Source organism: Hemitrygon akajei, chromosome 11 (assembly GCF_048418815.1).
Source record: "Hemitrygon akajei chromosome 11, sHemAka1.3, whole genome shotgun sequence".
NCBI classification, from domain to species: domain Eukaryota; kingdom Metazoa; phylum Chordata; class Chondrichthyes; order Myliobatiformes; family Dasyatidae; genus Hemitrygon; species Hemitrygon akajei.
Window position 1 is genome coordinate 77,513,785 of NC_133134.1, and position 22,709 is coordinate 77,536,493.

A 22,709-nucleotide genomic window follows, 5' to 3' on the forward strand; every position below is an offset into this window, starting at 1 on the left:
CACCTTGTGTTTGAAGGAAGTGGGAGGAGCCAAAGGAGAAATCATTTAGAGTGAGGACAAATTCCGCTAGGTGGGGGAGAGTGGTGGTGGAGGGGAACAGGGTAGGGTCTGGTGTCCAGAAAGAAACTGAGAGCTTTGAGGCCTCCTGATGGGGGATGGAGGTGTATAGGGACTGGACATCCATAGTGAAAATAAGATGATGGAGGCCGGGGAACTTAGAAAAGATCCAGAGTGTGTGAAGTGTCACGGATGTCGGTAGGAAGGGACTGAACTGGCGGTGGGGGGTGGACAAAACAGATTCCAGGTTTGCAGATACGAGTTCAGTGGGAGGAACAAGCTGAGACAATGGGTCTACCTGGACAGGCAGGTTTGTGGATCCTGGGTAGGAGGTAGAAACGGGAGGTGCGGGGTGTGGGAACTATGAGATTGGTGGCAGTGGATGGGAGATCCCCAGAGCCAATAAGGTCGGTGATGGTGTGGGAGTCAATGGGCTGGTGCCCCTTCGTGGGGTCCTGTTCGAGGGGTAAGTAAAAGGAGGTGTCTGAGAGTTGGCGCTGGGCCTCAGCAAGGTAGAGATCAGTACGCCAGACTACTACTGCACCCCCTTTCTCTGCGGGTTTGATGGTGACGGAGGGAGCGGAGATCCGAGCGTTCGGAAGGAGTGAGTTGGAATTGGAGAGAGGAGTGTTTGTCTACTTAAAGAGAAGGGAACAAAGAAAGCACAAGTGTCTCTACTTCCTTTGAAGTTTACAAAGATTTGACGACATCTAAAACTTTGACAAATTTCTCTCGATGTGTGGTGCAGAGTATATTGACTGATTGCCTGATATGGAAATACAATGTCCTTGAATAGAAAAACCTACACCCTCCGTTGAGTACAGCTACATGCCCAGCGTGGTCGCGGGAAAACAGGGACCCCGCCCAGGCCGGGTTCTCTTTTCGTTGCTGCCATCAGGAACAAGGTCCCACGCCACCAGGTTCAGGAACGTTACCCTTCAACCATCAGCTCTTGAACCAGAGAGGATAACTTCACTCACCTTAAACTCGTCGCATCACTGAACTGCCGCCCAGGAGGGAGGTATTGGAGTAGGTGTGGCGTTGCCTGCAAGCCGGAGTCGGTGCTGCCCCCCCAGTGTTCGATCGGCAGAAGACAAGCCCTATTACGTTCGTTTGCAACCCTGCGGCAAAGACACTGGGGTCTTGAACTATATTTTTATGTGACTGTTTAACTGCTGTCGTATATGTGGCTGTGGTAACTGTTTTTCACCTTGGCCCTGGAGGAACGCTGTTTCGTTGGGCTGTATGTTTGGTTGAATGACAATTGAACTTGATCTTTGAGCATATTTACAAGTAACGCTGTCACGAGAAAGCAGCGTCAGTCATCAACACATACAAACACGCTGGAGGAACTCAGCAGGTCGGGCAGCATCCGTGGAAACGAGCAGTCAACGTTTCGGGCCGAGACCCTTCGTCAGGATTGGCGAAGTGTCCTGACCAGGGGTCTCGGCCCGAACTGCTCGTTTCCGCGGATGCTGCCCGACCTGCCGAGTTCCTCCAGCGTGTTGCATTGACCCCAGCATCTGCAGTGTTCTTTGTGTTTACGATCCGTCATCAAGGAACCCCCCCCACCCCACCCCCTTTCTATCTTCTCCATCGGGAAAGAGGTACAGCACCAGGTTCGGGAACCATCAGGCTCCTGAACCAGTGTGGATAACTTCACTCTCCCCAACACTAAACTGATTCCACAACCTACAGACTCATTTCCAAGAACTTTGCGACTCCTGTTCTCAGTGTTAAGTATTTCCATAGGGATTGTGTGTAGTTTTCATTGATTCTCTTGTATTTCTTAGTTCTACTATGAAGGCCTACACGAAAATGAACCTCAGCCTAGTGTATGGTGACATATACTCACTTTGACAATAAACTTACTTTGGGCTGAATGCTGGCGCACTTTCCTTGTCATTGCTGGACCCGCAATAGGTGTTAATTCCAGGAATTTAAAGTTGCTGGCGCTCTCCACCGCGGATTTCCCGATGTAGACTGCTGCATGTGCGCTCTCCTCTCCCTTCCTGCCGTCAACTTGCTAATGCCGAGTCCGTGTACCTACCTGGCTCCTGTGCGCGACTCATCACCGCCTCATTGGAGCCGTTCTCAGCCACGTATCCGTGTGTGTATGAGCATAATTGGACCATTCGGCCCATCGACAGTACCCTTGCGGACACGGTATGTTCAAGCATTTGGCAGACCAGCGTCTGCTGCCGGTTGGAATGCCTTCTTTCCCCACCCCGAGGCGCAACAATCGGGGGACTGGGAGCACTGAGTCGGTGAAGTGGCTGTTCCCGTCACCGCTGGGTCCGTTACCCTCTCCCTTACCGACAGGTGGCAGGAATGGAACCACGGCATAAACTGTTAACGCCGATTGCTTTCCCCGACAAAGCCCCTGATATATTTAAAAGGTTGTGATTGACACTTAGGTACATGGATGGCGGGTGGGGTTTGAGCCAGGTGTGGGTTGATGGGACCAGAATAACAATTCGGCGCAGACTGCAGAGCCTGTTTCTGCGGCCTCTACAACATCTGGATTCTCGCTCCCACACAGGACCGGAGCCCGCCCACGTCAATGTTCAGAGGCGCTGCTCTGCTCTGCTCTGCACGCCACTGTTACCCGAGTTACTGTCGGCTGGAACCAGTCTGGCCGCTCTCGCCTGACCTCCCTCGGTTACAAGGCATTTCCACCCGCTCACTGGCTGCTTCTGGTTTGTATTAACTGTTAACTCTAGGGATCGGCAGTTTCTGAGATACTCAAACCACCCCGTCTGGCACCAACAACCATTGTCAAGTAGATAACATTTCTTTCCATCTTCTGATGTTTGGTCTGAACAGCTAAACCTCCTGACCACGTCCACATGCTTTTATTCACTGAGTTACTGCCGCATGATTGGCTGATTAAATATCTGCATTAACGCGCAGGTGTTCCTAATACAATGGCCACTGAGTGTATGTCCAATGTCATTGTTTCTTCCTCCCCGGAAAGCAAGTTGGACTTGCGCTGTCAGGACAGATCTGCCGTGGAGGAGACGGACAATGAAGCGAGGATTCAAAGCAGGATTTTCCCCCCAGGGTTGGGCGAGACTAGAACAAAAGGTGAACACTTTAAGGGGAACTTCTTCTCTGAGAGGATTGTGAAAGTGCGGAACGAGCTGCCAGCTGACGTTGAGGATGTGGGTTTGATTTCTTTGTTGAAGAGAGGCTTGTTTAGGGTATGGAGGAAATGGTCTGGCTGCCGGTTGGTTGGATTAGCCAGAATAAGAGTTCAGGAGGGACTACCTGGTCCGAAGGGATGAGGACCCGGTATTACGGAAGCTGTGAATGGTGGAGGGAATGAATTCCTCTTCTTCCCTGTACTTCATGCTAACATCTTAGCAGCCCCAGGATCTATCTGTCTCCCTGAAAATCAATAGGTTAGTTTTAAAAGGCACACGCAATGCTTATGTTCATTAGTGAAGGAACGGAGTTCAAGAGCTAGGAAGTTGTGTTGAAGTTTTATAAAACTCTGGTTAGGCTGGATCTGGAGTATCGCCCCATTACAGGAGGATGTGGAGGTTTTGGAGGGGGTGCAGAGGATGCTGCCTGGTGCGGGCATAAAGGATAAACTTGGGTTGTTTTCTCAGGAGCACCAGAGGCTGATGGGAGAGCTGATAGAGGTTTATAAGATTGGGGGCGTTAGACAGCTGATATCGTTCTCCCAGGGCGGCAATGTATAATACGAGAGACCGTAAGACAATAGGAGCAGAGTTAGGACTTCCATTCATGACCATTTTAATATCCCTCTCAACCCCAAAGGGAAGCATTTGACAGGGGTAAGTTCAAAGGAGATGTGCAGAACTTACCCAGAGTGGTGGGTGGTGGGTGCCTGGAATGTGCTGCTGGAGGCCGATACTACATCTCTCAAAGAGGCAGGCGGATGTGGAGAGAATGAGGGATAATAGGCCTGTCATTAGACTTACAGCTCAGTAACAAGCCCGGCCATGCCGTATGTGTTTGGAATGTGGAAGGAAAGCTACACAGTCACAGGGAGAGGATGCAAACTCCTTACAGACAGTGGGGCGGATTGAACTTGCCGTAATGGTGTTACATTACCACGCCAACCCTTCAGTTCAGCACAGTCGTGGGCTGCAGGACCTGAACTGTTCTGTAACCTACCTGCTGTCCCTCCGAAGAGACAACAGGCCAGGTGGAACCGAGATCTTCACCCTGAGGAATGACACACTCACAAAAGTGCTGGAAATAATCAAGAGGCTCTCGTGAAAATCGAAACCCAAGATCAATAAATCCAATTTATTTCCGCTCCCATCAGAAAATGTACAGAACACCGTATTAAGGCACATTCTTTTATAACATTTACAGCCATTAGGACAGCACACAAAATAATAAGTCTTCCTGCATTACAAACGAGTGCATTCTTAAAAACACAAGTTTCCTTTGAAAAACTAAAGTGGAATATCTTTTCGAAAGGAGGGGGAAACAAAATCCCAAAGGAATGTCTTGAGATACATCCTGCCTGCCCTGAATTTCCCCTTGCAGATTTTACAGGGCACCAAGATGTGCAGCACACATGCCAGGTGAAGAATAAAATAATTTCAGGTGTGCATTGAATCATTTCTGGGAGAAAGAGAGGGAGCGAGAAGGAAGGGGGAGGGAGAAAGATATCTACACACTTAACACATGTAATATAAAACAATCTTCCCATTACCTTGTCTAAAGTGCTAATTGATCATCTAATGGGGTGAACTAGTGCAAGAATCACATAGTCATACAGCCAGGTACCACTAGCCTTGAGGATAAACTACCTCAGTTTGAGCTTGTAGGTCGACTGGATCCAAACACCCACAGTGATTTCAGTGTTTTTTTTTTACAATCATCTCCATTTTGGTCCAGACACCCCAGTTTCCTCTTTGGACCGACGCTAATAGCCAAGGGAGCAACTCTGGTGAACAAGGATGTCACCATCGTCAGGCAAAGTCAGCTTCAACTGACACACGGGGTTTCTCCAAAGAATTCCAACTCGAGATTCAAAGGATCCTGCATACTCTGCGTCCAGCAGTTCCCGGAGGCAGCAGCCAGGAATCTGTCTCCTCCTCCCCCTACTCAGTCCCTTCCAGCCGTACGGTTTAGAGAGGGAAAGACCCAAGACCCTAGGTCAGGCTCCTAAACTCCCTTCTATCCACCCCTTCCTGGTTCTTGGTTCCCCGGGGAGGCCTCTGCTCTGTCACCATTTGGGTGTACGTAGAGTCCTGGCGGACATCAAGGGAATAGTGACATGGCCACCTCGCTTATGTCTGGGTCACCCAGCGACTCCCTCTCACACTGCGAAGGTGGGCTGGTGCTCAGCAGACGAGCACAGTGATTTTACAAACCAGCCGGCGACGTCACACCACTAAAGAGAAGGTCTAGCGGCCTGGGTCTAAGTCAACAGCTGAAGGGGGGTGGCAAGGGAGACGACAGGCACTGTGGGTTGAAGGGGAAGACCAGGGTACCCTGAGTGGCACCAATTTCCCCATTCCCAAACTGAGTATCAAGTTCAGTCTCATTACAGCGAGGGTGTGGAAGCTGTAGACATTTACCAGGAGGCTGTCTGGATGAGGATAGGCTGAGCGACCTAGGGCCTTTCTCTGTGGAGTGAAGGAGGTGTACAAGATGATAAAAGGCATAGATAGAGTGGATAGTAATAGATCTTTTTTCCCGCAGGGAAGACGGCATAATTTTAAGGGGGGTGTCAGAGGTAGTTTTTTTTACACAGAGAGTGCTGGGTGCATGGGTGCCAGGGGTGGTGGTAGAGGCAGAAATATTAAAGACATTTAAGAAACTCTTAGATAAGCATATAGATGACAAAAAAATGGAGGGCTATTTAGGAAGGAAGGGTTCAAATTGATCAGAAGGGTCAGCAAAATGTTGTGGGCTGAAGGGCCTGCAATGTGCTGTACCATTCTCTTCCCTAGTATCCCATCTCTTTGCATTGACCAAGGGCTTGGCCTGCCTCCAGAGGAAAGATTTACCCCATTTTCATAAGCATCTTCCGTAACCCTTTCGGGATTTATCTTTGCCACACAGCCAATGTGGAAAGCTTAACAAGATCCAACGTACAGCACTGTGTCCCTCTGACTGTGAGGCGGCAGGTGAGGGATAAGGAGCTGTCTTTGCTGACAGTCACACAATGCGGAGGAAGGCCCTTCTGCCCGCTGAGTCTGTACTGACCATTTAGACCAGGAGTTCCCAATGTTTTTCATGCCACAGACCCTTACCATTAACTGAGAGTTGTGTGGACCCCAGGTTGGGAATCCCTGGCCTAAACCATCCCCATTTTATTCCCCTTTCATTCTCATTAACTCCCCCCATTTCTACCCCTCACACACAAGGGGGGTAACTTACAGCGGCTGATGAACCCACCGACCCCGCGTGTTGTTGGGATTTGGGAGGAAACCAGAGCATATGGTCGCAGGGAGAATGTGCAAACGCACACACAGACAGACGCACACTCAGACAGAATGCCAGGCCTCAGGGCTGAACCCACAGCGTCATGTATTTTTTAAAAAACAGTACCATGAGACATCCTACACTCTGTCCATCTGAAACAACCTTTGTCGTAGAGATCCCCTCCTGAACTACAGAATCAAGACTGCTGCACTATTACTGGTGTGGCAAGACCAGTACGGGACAGGGGGTGGCACTGAACCTTTTGGACAGCATAATCTTCTGAAAATTCTCTCACCTGACATGGTAAATTTGAGCAGAGATGATCACTGATTAATGAATTAGTAACAATAATTAGGAACTTTTTAAGGAAAAAGGGTGAGTCCTGTTGCCTATTTATCTGTATTCATTATTTTACTGTTAATAAACGTGTAACTGAGAAGGACTGAAATAAATGAAATATTTTAGAAAACCTGTTCAAAAATAATTAATCATATAAAAAGACAATTGAAAAGAAAACATCATTTCTGAATAGTACTGTTATTATAACCATTTACTATCCAAATACTGATGTGTACACCAGGTCTGTAAGGATTTCAAAACGTGTCCTCCAACGTCACGTGCTTTCACAACCATCTACCTAGCACCAAACCAGCGTGAGATATTTCCCCTCACTGCTCTCAGGTTGTAAAATGTCACTCGCTGCTTTATTTGGCAGCAAATATAACCATTATGAATCTTTTTATTATGGGTGGGGGGGTTTAAAGAATCAAGGGGTGACACTGCATGCTGCCCACCGGCAAAGTTTTTGCCACCCCTGAGCTATAAGGTGGTGTAATGGTTGAACTAACCATGTAGAAATAGAAATGGCCAAACAGAAACCAGATGAATTCATTGGGCTATACAATAGACAGTAGGTTCAGGAGTAGGCCATTTGGCCCTTCTAGCCAGCACCGCCATTCACTGTGATCATGGCTGATCATACACAATCAGTACCCTGTTCCTGCCCTCTCCCCATATCCCTTGACCCTGCTATCTATAAGAGCTCTATCTAACTCTCTCTTGAATGCATCCAGAGACTTGGCCTCCACTGCCTTCTGGGGCAGAGCATTCCACATATCCACCACTCTCTGGGTGAAAAAGTTTTTCTGCATCTCTGTTCTAAATGGCCTACCCCTTATTCTTAAACTGTGGCCTCTAGTTCTGGACTCACCCATCAGCGGGAACATGCTTCCTGCCTCCAGTGTGTCCAATCCCTTAATAATCTTATATGTCTCAATCAGATCCCCTCTCATCCTTCTAGATTCCAGTGTATACAAGCCCAGTCGCTCCAATCTTTCAACATATGACAGTCCCGCCATTCCGGGAATTAACCTTGTGAACCTATGCTGCACTCCCTCAATAGCAAGAATGTCCTTCCTCAAATTTGGAGACCAAAACTGCACACAGTACAGTCTCACCAGGGCCCTGTACAGCTGCAGAAGGACCTCTTTACTCCTATACTCAATTCCTCTTGTTTTAAAAGCCAGCATGCCATTAGCTTTCTTCACTGCCTGCTGTACCTGCATGCTTGCTTTCATTGACTGATGTACAAGAACATAGCACAGAAACAGGCCCTTCAGCCCAACTGGTGAATGCCAAAAGCAAGGAACCCATATAAGTAAGTCTCATTTGGCCACATTCACTCTAAACCTTTCCCATCCCTGCATCTGTACAGCTCCCTTTTCAAATTTGATATTGTACCTGCCTCAGTCCAGGAAGAACAGTCATGACAGTAGTTTAGTACTGAAGGATCTTGGAATAACACCCCTAAAGAGTCGCTACAGAGGTTAGCACAAGCTGCCGGGAGGACCATCAGGGCCTCCCTCCCCCACTGGTGACTTTGTATACAAAGGATCCCTCAATTTCTCTCACCCACTACCCTCGGGAAGGAGGTACAGGAGCATAAGGACTGGGACTGCCAGACTGGGTAACAGCTTCTCCCCTCAGGCTGTGAGACGAATGAACACCCTGTCACCACCGAGGTCTCGTCACTGGGACAGGGAGCTGTTTACTGTGTACCTGTGCTGAACACTTCACGTGCATTTTGGATTATACTTTATGAACTAATTGTGGTAATATTTTATTTTATGTGCTGTGTGTGACATGTTTTATGGGTGCACTATGGTCCGGGGGAAGGTTGTTTTGTTTGGCTGAATATATGGACAGGCAGACGACAATAAACTTGACCTTGAACTGTTACCGAATAGAGTCTGAGGTGGATGTTCTTCTTGCAGGTGTAGTCATGGGATACGGTTGCTTATTTAGATGGCACCACTGGCACAGGGGCATGCTCTCAGCTAGTTAACAGGCTCAGCGGGTCGAGCAGCACCTGTGGGGAGGAAGGGAATGGTGGATGTTTCAGGTAGGGGGGACCGGTATAAAGAGAGGGGGAGTGGGGAGAAAGGATTCCAAGGTGATGTGGACTGAGAAGGGGCGATTAATGACCAGCAGGTAGGGGAGAGGAGCTGGGAGGCAGACAGTGAGTGGAAAAGGGGGTGGGGGCAGATAGAAGGAGATGGGGTGGGTGGGGAAGGAATTGAAGTGGGGGGCGGACAGCTGCTAGAGTGAGAGAAACAGCAATACAAAAGTGGTATCAGTACTCTGAGGAGGGGATTTGGAGTATGAGGAAGGAGGCAATGGAGAATTAGGGAGGGAGGTTCCAGATGGGGCATTGAGGACCAGGAATGAGGAGGTCACGGAAGGAATGTGGGGCAGGGGTTGGCTGCTGTGGGGTGGGGAGGAGTAAACATCCCCTGAGGGGGTGGAGAGGAAGGTGAAGTGAGAAGCTGGGAGGTGATAGGTGGGAAAGGTAACGAGCTGGAGGAGGAATAATCTGATAGGAGAATCCTTCTACGTGCGTGACCCTCAAAGTGTCCTGCCCCCTCAGGGACAGTGACAATGAAGTAACTGGCATTATTGCCTGTGGATATGAAATGGTTACTCTACACATAACATTTTCACCTCCTTAAATAAACATCATTATAGCAAAGGGGGTAAAAGCCACAGTTCTCTAGCCCGGTTTTTTTCTGCAGAAGATTGTTAACTAACAAGTTTTAAACTTACTTTAAGCCTCCAAAAAGGCATCAAGTGCTGCCACCCAGTGAAATGATACAGAACTGCAACAGAACCGGAATTACGCGCCTGCACAAGGTACACATATTTAGGGGCTCTTTTCCTACCCCTCTCCTAAACTCCAGCAAACTGGACCATGATCCTTGTTCATCCAGATCCCAATATTTCTGAGCCCTGGGAATGTGGGAGATTCTCTGCCAGCCTCACGACCAACTAAAGAACACACACACTGAGGATAAGCAAGGACCTTATTCCTTGACTGAGAGTTGATCTTAAGGAAGTGTGTAAAATCATGGCAGGTGAATGCACTCAGTCCTTCTCCCAGGGTTGGGGAACGGAGAATTGGAGATTGTAGGTTTAAGATGAGAGAGGAAAGGGGCCAGAGAGGAATAATTAGACCCCTCAGGTAGGAAGTCACGCCCAGGAGGTGACACAGAGGAGCATGTGTGAGTGGGTGGAGTGACTGACATCAGACCATTAGGATAATCTAACAAAGTGGAGCTGGTATTTATTTAATTTGGTGAACACCATGGAAACGGGCCCTCCCGGCCCAGCACAATGACAACCATGTGACCAATTAACCTACTGACATGCTCGTCTTTGGAATGTGGAAGAACCCGGACGATCGGGGGTGGGGGTCCATACGAACTCCTTACCGACAGCGGCTCACCGGCTGCCGTGCCACCCCATGGCCAACAAACTGAATGTTCGTGTGTGCGATGACACGTTTTGAATAATTCAATATACTTCAGGAGTGTGTTTCTTCGTAATGTTCCAGATGATCCCTAACGCATCAAGTGAGGGTATTCAAGGGAACTTTCCCCAGAGCGATCGGGAGGCGGGGCACGCGGACGTCAATGGAGGAGAGATGGGAACATATTCACCGGGGAGGACCTGTTTCTGTGCGGTATCATCTATGCGAGGGCAAAAGGCAAAGAAGTATGGTGGTTGTCGGGGGTGGAGGGGCAATTGGAGGCTAGTGACATCAGGTGGGTTAACCGGTTCTAACTATCATTTAAGGGGAATCTGAGGGGCAATTCCTTCACTCACAGGTGGTATGAGTGTGGAACGAGCTGCCAATGGACGTAGTGGATGTGGGTTCCACTGCAACGTTTCAGACCGTAGAACCAGGAGCAGAATTAGGCCACTCTGCCCATAAAGCCAGCTCCACCATTTCATCATGGCTAATTTCTTATCTCTCTCAACCCTATTCTCCTGGCTTCTCCCCAGAAACTTTCATGACCTTACTAATCAAACTCTGCTTTAAATACACCCAATTAATTGGCTTCCATAGCCGCCCAGGGCAATAAAGTCCACAGAATCACTATCACCTGACTAAAGAAATTCCTCCTCATCTCCGTTCTTGTGACATCCTTCTACTCTGAGGCTGTGCCCTCTGGTCCTGGACATGGGAAACATCCTCTCCCTGCCCACTCTATCCAGGCCTTTCAGCATTCATAGGCTTCAATGAGATCTCCCTTCATTCTTCTAAAGTCCAGTGAGTACAGGCCCAGAGCCATCAAATGCTCCTCATGTTAACCCTTTCATTCCCAGAATCATTCTGGTGAACCTCCTCTGGACCCTCTCCAATGCCAGCACATCCTTTCTTAGATAACGGGTCCAAAACCACTCACAATACTCCGTGTGGTCTGACCGATGCCTTATCAAGCCTCAGTGTCACATCCTTGCTTTTGTATCTAGTCATTTGAGGAGTTTGGATATGGTGGATGGGAGGTTTGGAGCACTATGGTCCAGGGCCAGCCGAAGGGACTAGACAGAAAGGAGCAAAGGGCCTCTCTCTGTGCTGTTGTGCTCCATGATTCTGGGCTGAAATCACAGGCACCATAGGACGAGGAGAATTACTGATCTTTGATCACCCTGAGGTAGCGAATCACAATCAGAAAACATTGGAAGCCAAGAATTTGTAACGACCAGGGGAAATTGAGGTAAAGGGTCAGCTCACACTGCCTGGCCTGAGGGAGAGAAGACTGGCTTTCCCCTGTCCAGCTGGGGGGGGTTACTGGAGAGTGGAGTGGTGTATTTAGGTGCCGAGCTGTGGAAAGGCTCAAGACCAGCTGGAGGCTGACAAAACCCTGTCGCTGGGGCCGTGAAGCAAATATGCTAACAAGTGGAGCCATGGTTCAACGTGGCAATCTGTGGTCTGTTGCCAAGACAGAGAGGCGCTGACACCCAGTGCGGAAAGTGGGAATGCTCTGAACAGTGGGCCTACGTTTCAGCTCACTGGCAAGGTCAGTCACCCGGCCAGTGCGGGATTCTTCACTCTGCCATCTAACCATCAGCAGTCCGTTCGCCTATTCAACTCCAACGCGGCTGGAGAGCAAGACCAGCTACCAAGCTCTGTCTCCCAAACCTCTGGGGTCTCGCCTTCTTGTGAGTCATGTGGGTATGACGGGAGGGGGAAGGTTTCCACTTTGCCCTTGGGCAAGAGTCACCAGGGATAAAGCGTTTGGAGGGGCTTGTTTGTTGTCCTTGAAGCAGTGAAGGTTAAAGGGAGAGTTAACAGAACAGAGAGGGAGGAACTGTTTCTGTTATCGAACAGCAACATGGTGCAAACATTGAGTGGATTGGGTAGCATCTATGAAGAGATGCAGAGGCATTGCTCCAGGTTGAAAACCTTCATCAGAACTGGCAAGGAGTGAAAACATTAGCAGGGAGGACCACAGAGGCTCCAGCAACAGACAAAAAACGCTGGAGGAACCCAGCAGGTCAGGCAGCATCTATGGAGGGGAATGTTCGCACAACCAATGGACTCTTCATTTCACGTTCTCGATATTTATTGCTTATTTATTTATTAATATTATTTCTTTCTTTTTGTATTTACACAATTTGTTGTCTTTTGCACAGCGGCTAAATGCCCAAGTAGGGCAGTCTTTCATGGATTCTGTTGTGGTTATTATTCTATAGACTTACTGAGTATGCCCACTCAAAAAGTAAACTCAGGGTGATGTGTCTGTACTTTGCTGATAAACTTACTTTGAGCAGTCGATGTTTTGGGCTGAGACACTTCATCAGGACAGGAAGGGGGGTGGGGCAGTCTCTACAGTAACTCAAGGAGAGGAAACACGCGAGAGGCTGGGAGTCCAGTGCAACGTGTGTACACAAAGTGCTGGAGGAACTCAGCAGGTACGGCAACATCAGTGGAGAGGAATAGACAGTGGACGTTTTGGGACGAGCCCCTTCATCAGACCTGCATCTGCAGAATCTCGTATTCTCTGGCTCTGATGCAGACTCTCAATCTGAAACGTTAATTTACATCTCCTGTTCATTTAAAGATGAAAGATGAGCTTATTTGTCACAAGTACATCGAAGCATACAGTGAAAAGCGTCACTTTGCATCAATGACCAACACAGTCCGAGGATGTGCTGGGGGCAGCCTGCAAACGTTGCCATACTTCCGGTGCCAACGCAGCACGCCTACAGCTCACTAACCCTGCGTACATCTTTGGAATGTGAGAGGAAACCTACACAGTCACGGAGAGAATGTATAACCTCCTTACAGAGGGCATGGGAATAGATCCCTGATCGCTGGGGCTGTAAAACCACTGTGGTAACTGCTACGTTACTGTGCTGCCCTCTACGCCCTGAGTACAGAGCCGCAAGTTGTGCTTAGGGAATCGGTCCAGGGTCCCAGAGGAGACAGAATTAAAGCTATTTGATTAAATGAAAACCCACACAAAAGTGAAATGTTCACTCTCATACTCTTTCTAACATTCCCTCTATTATTTTTAAACAGCTGCACGGACTAACCATTGCTCTGAGCAGAAAGCTGAAAACTGCGCCACTTTAACGAAACAAAAATACCAACAAAGGCTACGTGCGCGGGAGCATTATTGCGCTGCTCAGAGGGAACAGTACTTTCCACACAGACGTTGGCTGATCTGTAGAGTATTTTCAGCACTGCGAAGGAAACCAAAGCTTGGTGGGGTCGTGGAATAATCTGTGAAAGGACTGTATAAGCAGGTGGAGAGGGAGAAGCGATTAACTAGAGGCTCTGGCAACCATCGAGCAGCCTTTCTCTGTGCTATGATAATATTGCACTATCCCAAATCCATTGGCCTACAGGTCGGTACCAAAGTGCACGTGGACAGTGGATACTCCTTCAGAGGCAGCTAACAATCTCGGTTCTAATCCGATATCACAGTGGTCGGTAAACAGTCTGTCACGCCATCGGTGGGTGGGGGGAGGAGGGTCCAGCTGTGACCCAGCTAGGAAAAGACAGGGAAGTTCTGGCCTTGGAGAGGGGCAGGAGGCATGGGGAAAGGGGAAGCTGAAGAAAGAGCAGGAGGTTAAAAAAGATGCAGCAGTACACAGCAAACAAACAAATTTAAAATGGTACATATATACAGGAGTCCGACACCTCTGACTGATTAAAAGATTCCATTCCTGATCAGAATTTAAATAGGTCGCTGCTAAAATGTGCTGATATACACACTCGCGCACGTGCGCGCACGCACACACACGCATAGGGCTGCAAAATTTATATTTTTAATATATTTATATATATATTTATAATTTAGATATATATTAATCCTTCAAATCTATGTCTATTTCAGTCACCGCTCAGCAAGGTGACAGACCTGTGGATTCACTTGTGTTATTTGAATGATCAATTACATCATAATTAATTAGCTGTTTTGCTTTATGATCTATTGCAGAGGGCAGGGCCGCACTTGAATCCGGGCAAAGTGGGGGGGCACCGGGAAACACATCCTCTGACAATACGATGACGGACCTGTCCCCACGGTGCCCCACCCCACCCACGTTAAAGGAGCCACAAGAGACAGCAGATGCCGGAAATCGGGAGCAGCGAACCGGAGGAATCCAGTGGGAAATGGGGGTGTGGGCCATTTCCGTCCTAACCCTCCAGCTTTGTCGTGCGCTGCTCTGCATTAAGGCAAGAGCGTCTCCCTCCTTCTCCCCCACCGCGCGTTGCCCCCAAACCTGTGCTCGGGGAATCTCAGCGGGATGGGCGAGGGAAACTTTTGGATGTATGGAACGGAAGGAAAGGCTGGTTGCCTCTAAGCACCAGAATGAGACAAGAGAAAAGTGCAGCAAGGGTGGGAGCCTGTGACTAAGAGCATTAGGGAACTCTGCCTGGTTACAGCCCCTGGGTATTTCTTTTTATGCTGTCGGGAAGGCGGAGGCGTTGATGCAGTGAGGGGGCTTGCATTCCGCTTATAAAAATAAATCTCTGATCTGCAAGATTACGAAGAATCTGTCGCCGGCTCCTGACCCCATGAGGTGCTCACGTGACCCCATTCGGGGTCGAAGCTCCTGTCCATCAGCAGGCTGCCGTTGCCCACGCCGTACTCCACCGCCAGGCCACCGTCCGCTTCCAGCAGCCGCCTCGCGGCGCCGTGGTCATGGGCGAAGGCGCCATTCGCGCTGGTAACGCTCCCCTCCGGCTCTCCCTTGCGCTTCCGGGTGCGGACCTCCAGGCAGTTCTGGCCCTTGAGGTGGCGCTGCAGGTGGTCGAGGCGGACAAAGGCCTTGCGGCACTGGCTGCACTCGAAGGGCCGGTCGCCGGTGTGGAGCCTGGTGTGGTTCTTCAGGTCGTAGCTGTGCAGGAAGCGAGCGTCGCAGCAATTGCAGCTGTAGGGGCGCTCGCCCGTGTGCTTCCTCATGTGGATCTTTAACTTGTCGTTCCTAGGGAGCAGGGCAGAGGGAGGAAGGTGGGGAAGAGGGAGAAAGGGAGGGAGGGGAGGAGTGGCAAGAAAGAGAGGCTCAGAGTAGTAAGAGCATTGACAAACCTCTGCCACTCATGCCCCCACCATCATCCCTCAGCTTCAACCCTTTACAACGCCTAGACACAGTCTAGACTGTAGAGCAACCAGAAACATCTCGTTTGTATCCAATCTAATCAGCCCTGTCACTGTCAGTATTTTAAACAAGACTTTCTGCAGATGCTGGAAATCCAGAGGTGCACACACGAAACGCTGGAGGAACTCCACAGGTCAGGAGGCATCTATGGAGAGGGAATAAACAGCTGACATTTCGGCCTGAGACCCGTCTTTGGGACTGGAAAGGAAGGGAGCAGAGCCGGCGGGAGGGGTGGAGTTCGAGGGGGAGGGGTACAAGCTGTTCAAGGTGGCAGGTGATAGGTGAAGCCAGGTGAGGGGGTACGAGGTAAGAAGCTGCAAGGTGATAGGTGGAAGAGGGGAAGGGCTGAAGAAGGAGGAACGGGATAGGAGAGGACTGTGGACCATGGCTTCTGCTTTAATGTGTGTTTTGCTTTCTGAGAGAGCAAGCAAAAAAGATCTGCAAAGGGTTGTAGACTCAACCATCTCCATCACGGGCAAAACCCCCACCATCGAGAACATTTTCAAAAGGCAATGCCTCCAGAAAGCGGCATCCATCATGAAGCTCCCCCACCACCACCCGGGACATGCCCCCTCTGTGTTAATACCATCAGGGAGGAGGTATGGAGCTTGAGGACACAAACTCCATGATTCAGGAACAGCTTCTTCCCCTCCACCATCAGATTTCTGAAAGGACAATGATCCCATGACCACTACTCCCATTTTGCACTACCTAATAATTATTTTACATCAGTATAAAAATGTCTCTATATCGGTGAAAACCGGCGTAGAGTGGGGAACCGCTTTCTCGATTCAACCCTGGCCTCCAACTTCCACTCTGCACTTATGGTCCACTTATGACAGCTCCCACTCCTTTTACCATCCCCCTTTATCCATCTCTGGTGACAGACTGATAACTTTAGATCTTTATCTGTCCGCACTCCTGTCACTTGTAAAAGTTCCAACTCCCTTCAGTTCCATTGTCTGTGCCACATCTGTTCCCAGGATTAATCTGGATTTAGAGCATCCACAGAATCTCTTGTGTTTTCAACTTTTCAAACCATATTTCTATATTTATGTATTGCAATGTACACTGCAAAACAACAAATTTCATGACGTATGTCAGTGATAATAAACGTGATTCTCACACACACAAAATGCTGGAGGAATTTGGCAGGACAGGCTTATAAAGGGTTTTGTTTATTCCCCTTCATAGATGCCAACTCACTTGCTGAGTTCCTCCACCATTTTGTGTGTGCTGCACGATAATAAACAAATTTACTACTGCAGAAGCTGTGTCACAGAAGATTCCTTACCTGGTGAACCGTACACCACACACCTCGCAGGCGAACGGCTTCTCGCCGGTGTGGGTGCGCATGTGCCGCGGGAGTTTGCCCGCCCCGTGGATGACCTTGTGGCAGATGGGGCACTCCTGGGGCAGCTGTGACTTGCGCCTGCGCACCAGCTTGTCGGGCGAGCCCAGCCCACTGCCCAGGAGCCCGTCGTCCGGCGAAGCCAGGTACGGCGTGGAGTCCTGCTCCAGGTCCATTCCGCTCGCGATCCGCTCCGCTGGGGAAGGGGACGGCAGGAAGTCAGGTGCCCCGAACCGGGCACCTGCACCCTCCAAGTCCTCGTTCTCCAAGTCCTCCTCCTCCTCCTCTTCCTCCTCCGCCACCTCTTCCACGTCCTCCTCCAGCGCTGGCGCGTAGCGTTCGCCCACCCCGACCGGCGCCTCCTCCGGACCGCCGGCCCTCAGCACGTTGTTCTTGGTGGTCCGCAGGGGCTGGATGATGCGGTACAGACTGCCCCGGTGGCCCAGCGAGATGCGCGGGGTCTTCTTCGGCCTCTTGCGCTGCCGCCGCCGGAACACGGGCAGTGCTTCATTGCCCTGCTGCTCCGCCAGTCCAACAGGGCTGCCGGGAACGGGGTCCCCGTGGCCCTCAGCGTAACCCACCGGCCCTGGGTATTCCTGGGCAGCGGCCGGCTCAGGGTCCGGCCGTTCACACTCCTCCCCTCCGCCGTTGCTGCGCAGGATGTCGGCGCAGGCGTCGGTGACGCACTGTATCTCGAGCAGGCGGGCAGCCTGCAGCACGTCCCTCATCTTGGAGCTGCTGATGGTTAGCGTGGCGGTGTAGGCAAACTCCAGCAGGGCACCTAGCACCTCGGGCTTGACGAAGTCCAGCTCGCAGACGTTGCGCTGTCCGCTGAAAGGCTTGGACGTGAAGAGCTTCTTGAAGTAGCGGCTGCAGGCGGCCAGCACGGCCCGGTGGGTGCGGTACTCCAGACCCTGGGTCACGATGGTCACGTCACAGAGCTGCCCCTTGTGTCTCTGCTCGTTGAGGCTGCTGAGGAGCTCACTGCTGTGCTCAGGGAACGGGATTCCGATCAGCTCGTCTTCACTGGCTCCCATCACGCCCTGCAGGGGAAAGCTCAAAATTAATGTATTATCAAAGTACGTATGCCTTCACAGTGCGTCGCGCAAACAGCCACGGTTATTACAGCTCAGGGTGTTGGAGTTTGGAGTTCAGTTCCAGTGGCCTCTGTAAGGAGTCTCGGAACATCCTCCCCGTGGGAAGTGTGGTTTTTCTCTGGGTCCTTGCACAGTTCAAAGGACATACCTGTTAGTAGGTTAATTGGTCATTGTAAATTGTCTCGTAATTAGGCGAGGATTAAATTGGGGAATTGCTGGGTGACGTGGTTTGAAGGGCCAGAAGGGGCTTGTCAGTGTACATTACCCTGAGATTCATTTTCTTGTGGGCATTCAAAGTACAAAGAAAAGCACAATAAAAAACCGCACACAAAGATGGACAAACAGCTTCTCACATCATCTCCTTCCCCCCCCCGGCTGGTCCCATCTCTCACCGGCCAGCTTGTACTCCTTCCCCTCCCCCACACTTTCTTATTCTGGCTCCTGCCCCCGCTTCCTCTCCAGTCCTAATAGAAACATAGAAAACCTACAGCACAATACAGGCCCTTCGGCCCACAAAGTTGTGCTGAACATGTCCCTACCTTAGAAATTACTAGGCTTACTCATAGTCCTCTATTTTACTAAGCTCCATGTACCTATCCAAAAGTCTCTTGAAAGACCCTATTGTATCTGCCTCCACCACCGTTGCCGGCAGCCCATTCCACGCACTCAGCACTCTCTGAGTAAAAAACTTACCCCTGACATCTCCTCTGTATCTACTCCCCAGCACCTTAAACCTGTGTCCACTTGTGGCAACCATTTCAGCCTTTGACTATCCACATGATCAATGCCTCTCATCATCTTATACACCTCTATCAGGTCACCTCTCAAACTCCGTCGCTCCAAGGAGAAAAGGCAGAGTTCACTCAACCTATTCTCATAAGGCATTCTCATAACCCAATCCAGGCAATATCCTTGTACATCTCCTCTGCACCTTTTCTATGGCTTCCACATCCTTCCTGTAGTGAGGCGACCAGAACTGAGCACAGTACTCCAAGTGGGGTCTGACCAGGGTCCTATACAGCTGCAACATTACCTCTCGGCTCCTAAACTCAATCCCACGATTGATGAAGGCCAACACACCGTATGCCTTCTTAACCACAGAGTCAACCTGCGCAGCTGCTTTGAGCGTCCTATGGACTCCGACCCCAAGATCCCTCTGACCCTCCACACTGCCAAGAGTCTTACCACTAATACTATATTCTGCCATCATATTCGACCTACCAAAATGAACCACCTCACACTTATCTGGGTTAAACTCCATCTGCCACTTCTCAGCCCAGTTTTGCATCCTATCAATATCCCACTGTAACCTCTGACAGCCCTCCACACTATCCACAACACCTCCAACCTTTATGACATTAGCAAACTTTCTAACCCATCCCCCCACTTCCTCATCCAGGTTACTTATAAAAATCATGAAGAGTGAGGGTCCCAGAACAGATCCCTGAGGCACTCCACTGGCGACTGACCTCCATGCAGAATATGACCCATCTACAACCTCTCTTTACTGTCTGTGAGCAAGCCAGTTCTGGATCCACAAAGCAATGTCTCCTTGTATCCCGTGCCTCCTTATTTTCTCAGTAAGCCTTTCATGGGGTACCTTATCAAATGCCTTGCTAATGAAGGGTCTCATCCCAAAACATTGACTGTTTATTCCACCCCACAGATGCAGCCTGACCTGCCGAGTTCTTCCAGCGTGTTGTATGTGTTCACCTGTCCAAGTGTTAATGCACCTACCTCAACCACTTCCTCCGGCAGCTAACTCCACAATGGACCACCCTCTGGGTGAAGAGGTCTATTAAATCTCTCCCCTCTCACTGTAAAGCTACGCCCTTTAGTTTTTGATTTCCGTTTTCCTGGGGAAGCACTGTGCGCATTCACCCTGTCTATGCCCCTCGAGATACAAAACTGTAACAGAACAGCACAATGTGTATACAGGCCCTTCAGCCCCACCAAGCCATGCTGTCAAATGGCCTGTGGTCGGCCCATATCCCTCCACGTACCTGTCCAAGCGCTTCCGAAGTTGTATTATTGTATTTCCTCACATCCCCGGCGACTCACTCCATAAACTCACCACTCGCTGCATGAAAAATTTGCCCCTCAGGTCCCTTTTAAATCTTGCCCTCTTACCTACACCCCCTAGTTTTGGAATCCCCCTACCCTGGGGAAAAAACTGTCAACATGAGGCAATTACGCCACTCCTCTAAGGCCACCCTCAGACTCCTGTGCTCTAAGGAGTGAAGTCCTTGCCTACCCACACTCTTCCTGCAACTGAGGCTCACAAATCCTCGCAACATCCTTGGGTTTTGTCTGGAGCGCCAGAGCTGAGGGGAGATCTGACAGAGGCTTAGATCTGTTTCTGCTTCCCAGGTTGAAATGTCTAATAGCACAGGGCATGTATTGAAAGTGGGAGGGGTAGGTTCAAGAGGGATGTGAAAGGTAAGTTTTTTACTCAGAGAGGGTGGATGCCTGGAATGCCCTACCTGGGATGGTGGTAGAGGCAAACACGTTAGAGATTTTAAGAAACGTTTGGATAGGCAGGTGGATGTAAGGAAGTTGGAGGAATATGGACATTGTGCAGGTAGGAGGGATTAGTGTTCGGGTGAACAAAGAACAATACAGCACAGTACAGGCCATTCAGCCCACAATGTTGTGCCGACCCTTAAACCCTGCCTCCCATATAACCCTCCACCTTAAATTCCTCCATATACCTGTCTAGTAGTCTCTTAAACTTCCCTAGTGTATCTGCCTCCACCACTGACTCAGGCAGTGCATTCCACGCACCAACCACTCTCTGAGTGAAAAACCTTCCTCTAATATCCCCCTTGAACTTCCCTCCCCTTACCTTAAAACCATGTCTTCTTGTACTGAGCAGTGATACCCTGGGGAAGAGGCACTGGCTGCCCACTCCATCTATTCCTCTTAATATCTTGTACACCTCTATCATGTCTCCTCTCATCCTCCTCCTCTCCAAAGAGTAAAGCCCTAGCTCCCTTAATCTCTGATCATAATCCATACTCTCTAAACCAGGCAGCATCCTGGTAAATCTCCTCTGTACCCTTTCCAATGCTTCCACATCCTTCCTATAGTGATGTGTTTTTGATTTGCTCTGTAGCTGGTTTGGTACAACATTGTGCACTGAATGGTCTATTGCTGTGCTGTACGATTCCATGTTCTAGATCCTCTGCAGTTTTTCAGCATAGTTGTGGGATTAAGTATATTAATTCCTCTAAACAGTGGCTACAACATCTTTTACGAGTGTGTGAGTGTCCCGTTCAAAACAAGGCACTTCTGACAGTGTGGCTCTTCCCTCTGTGAGGGAACTGACCTGTAGCTCGTGCTTGAGGTGTGTAAAATGCCTCTGATACTCGGCTCGGGATTGAGCCACCCACTCAGCCTGGGGAACCCACGTTGTCCCTTCTCAATTAGCTGCTGAAAGCATTCACACAATTTCTCCCTGATGATTAGCCAACTGCGAGACGTCACTCACAAGCCAAGAAACAGTAACAGGGACGAGTCTCCCACAGGAACTGTTTGCGAACTTGGAAATAGTTTGGATTCCTCATAAATCTTTTCTTGAGAGCTTGGATTTAAATTTGCAGACATGAGAGTCATATAGAACAGAATTAAGTCTTTTGGCTCTATGACGTCTGTGCATCAAAAGCCCATTTTAAAGAGATAAACATTAAAAATCAGCTTTATCTATCACATGTACATTGAAACATGCAGTGTAATGCATCATTTGCATCAAATCAAATCAGCAAGGATTGTCTGGGCAGCTGTAAGTGTCGCCGTGCTTCCAGCCCCAACATAGGGTACCTACAACTTACTAACACTGACCCGTACAACCTTTGCGACTTGGGAGGAAACCCACACAATGAGGGGGAGAACGTACAGGTTCCTGTCAGACAACAGCAGGAAGTGAACCCAGATCTTTCAGCCAGAGAATTTAGACTAATCCCAATTTTATTTTCTCTGCTTTCACATCAACGGCCCCCAGATTTTATCTGCAACCAATGCACTGCAAAGTGATATTTACAGCATGTCGATTAACCCAGCAACCCTGCACATCATTGGGACGCAGGAGGGAACGGGGGCACTGGGAGAAGAAGGTGGTGCAGACTCTGTACAGACACAGAGCGCTGGAAGTCAGGACTGAGACGGTGTCAAGGAGGGCTGTGCTGCATAAGGCCACAAGAGACAGCAGCAGAATTAGGCCATTTGGCCCACCATTTCATCATGGCTGATCCATTTTCCCTCTCAACCCCAGTTTCCTGCCTTCTCCCCATAACTTATCTTATAGGCATCCGTTAGTCTCGTGAGACCATGGATTTGCGCCGTGGAAGGTTTCCAGGACGCAGGCCTGGGCAGGGTTGTATGGGAGACCGGCAGTTGCCCAAGCTGCAGGCCTTCCCCTCTCCACGCCACCGATGTTGTCCAAGGGAAGGGCACTAGGACCCAAGCAGCTTGGCACCGGTGACGTCGCAGAGCAATGTGTTGTTAAGTGTCTTGCTCAAGGACACAACACGCTGCCTCAGCTGAGGCTCGAACCAGTGACCTTCAGATCACTAGACTGATGACTTATCCACTAGGCTATGTGCCAACACAATATCACATACCATAACCTATCTAATCAAGAACCTATCAACCTCCACCCCAGAGCCACTTATGGAGACATTTTCCACAGAGTTACCACACTTTGCTGAAAGAAATCCCTCCACATCTCCGTTCTAAATGGATGTCCTCTATTCTGAGGCTGTGCCTTCTGGTCTTAGACTCCCCCACCACAGGAAACATCCGCCCCACATCCACTCTATCTAGGCCTTTCTATATTC

At 49.7% G+C, this 22,709-nt stretch overlaps 1 protein-coding gene across 2 annotated transcripts in view; it reads right to left on the reverse strand.

The window, feature by feature from the left end:
• Nucleotides 1-4,318: 4,318 nt before the first annotated feature.
• LOC140735738 (zinc finger and BTB domain-containing protein 7B-like) overlaps nucleotides 4,319-22,709 on the reverse strand; it is a 193,646-nt gene continuing 175,255 nt past the window's right edge. For both annotated transcript variants that reach the window (XM_073061176.1, XM_073061177.1), the window contains 2 exons: nucleotides 16,721-17,820; nucleotides 4,319-15,252 (listed from right to left, as the gene is read on the reverse strand). In XM_073061176.1, the coding sequence (XP_072917277.1) occupies nucleotides 14,811-15,252; nucleotides 16,721-17,814 (1,536 nt within the window). In that variant the 5' untranslated portion in view covers nucleotides 17,815-17,820 and the 3' untranslated portion in view covers nucleotides 4,319-14,810. The remainder of the gene's footprint in view (nucleotides 15,253-16,720; nucleotides 17,821-22,709) is intronic.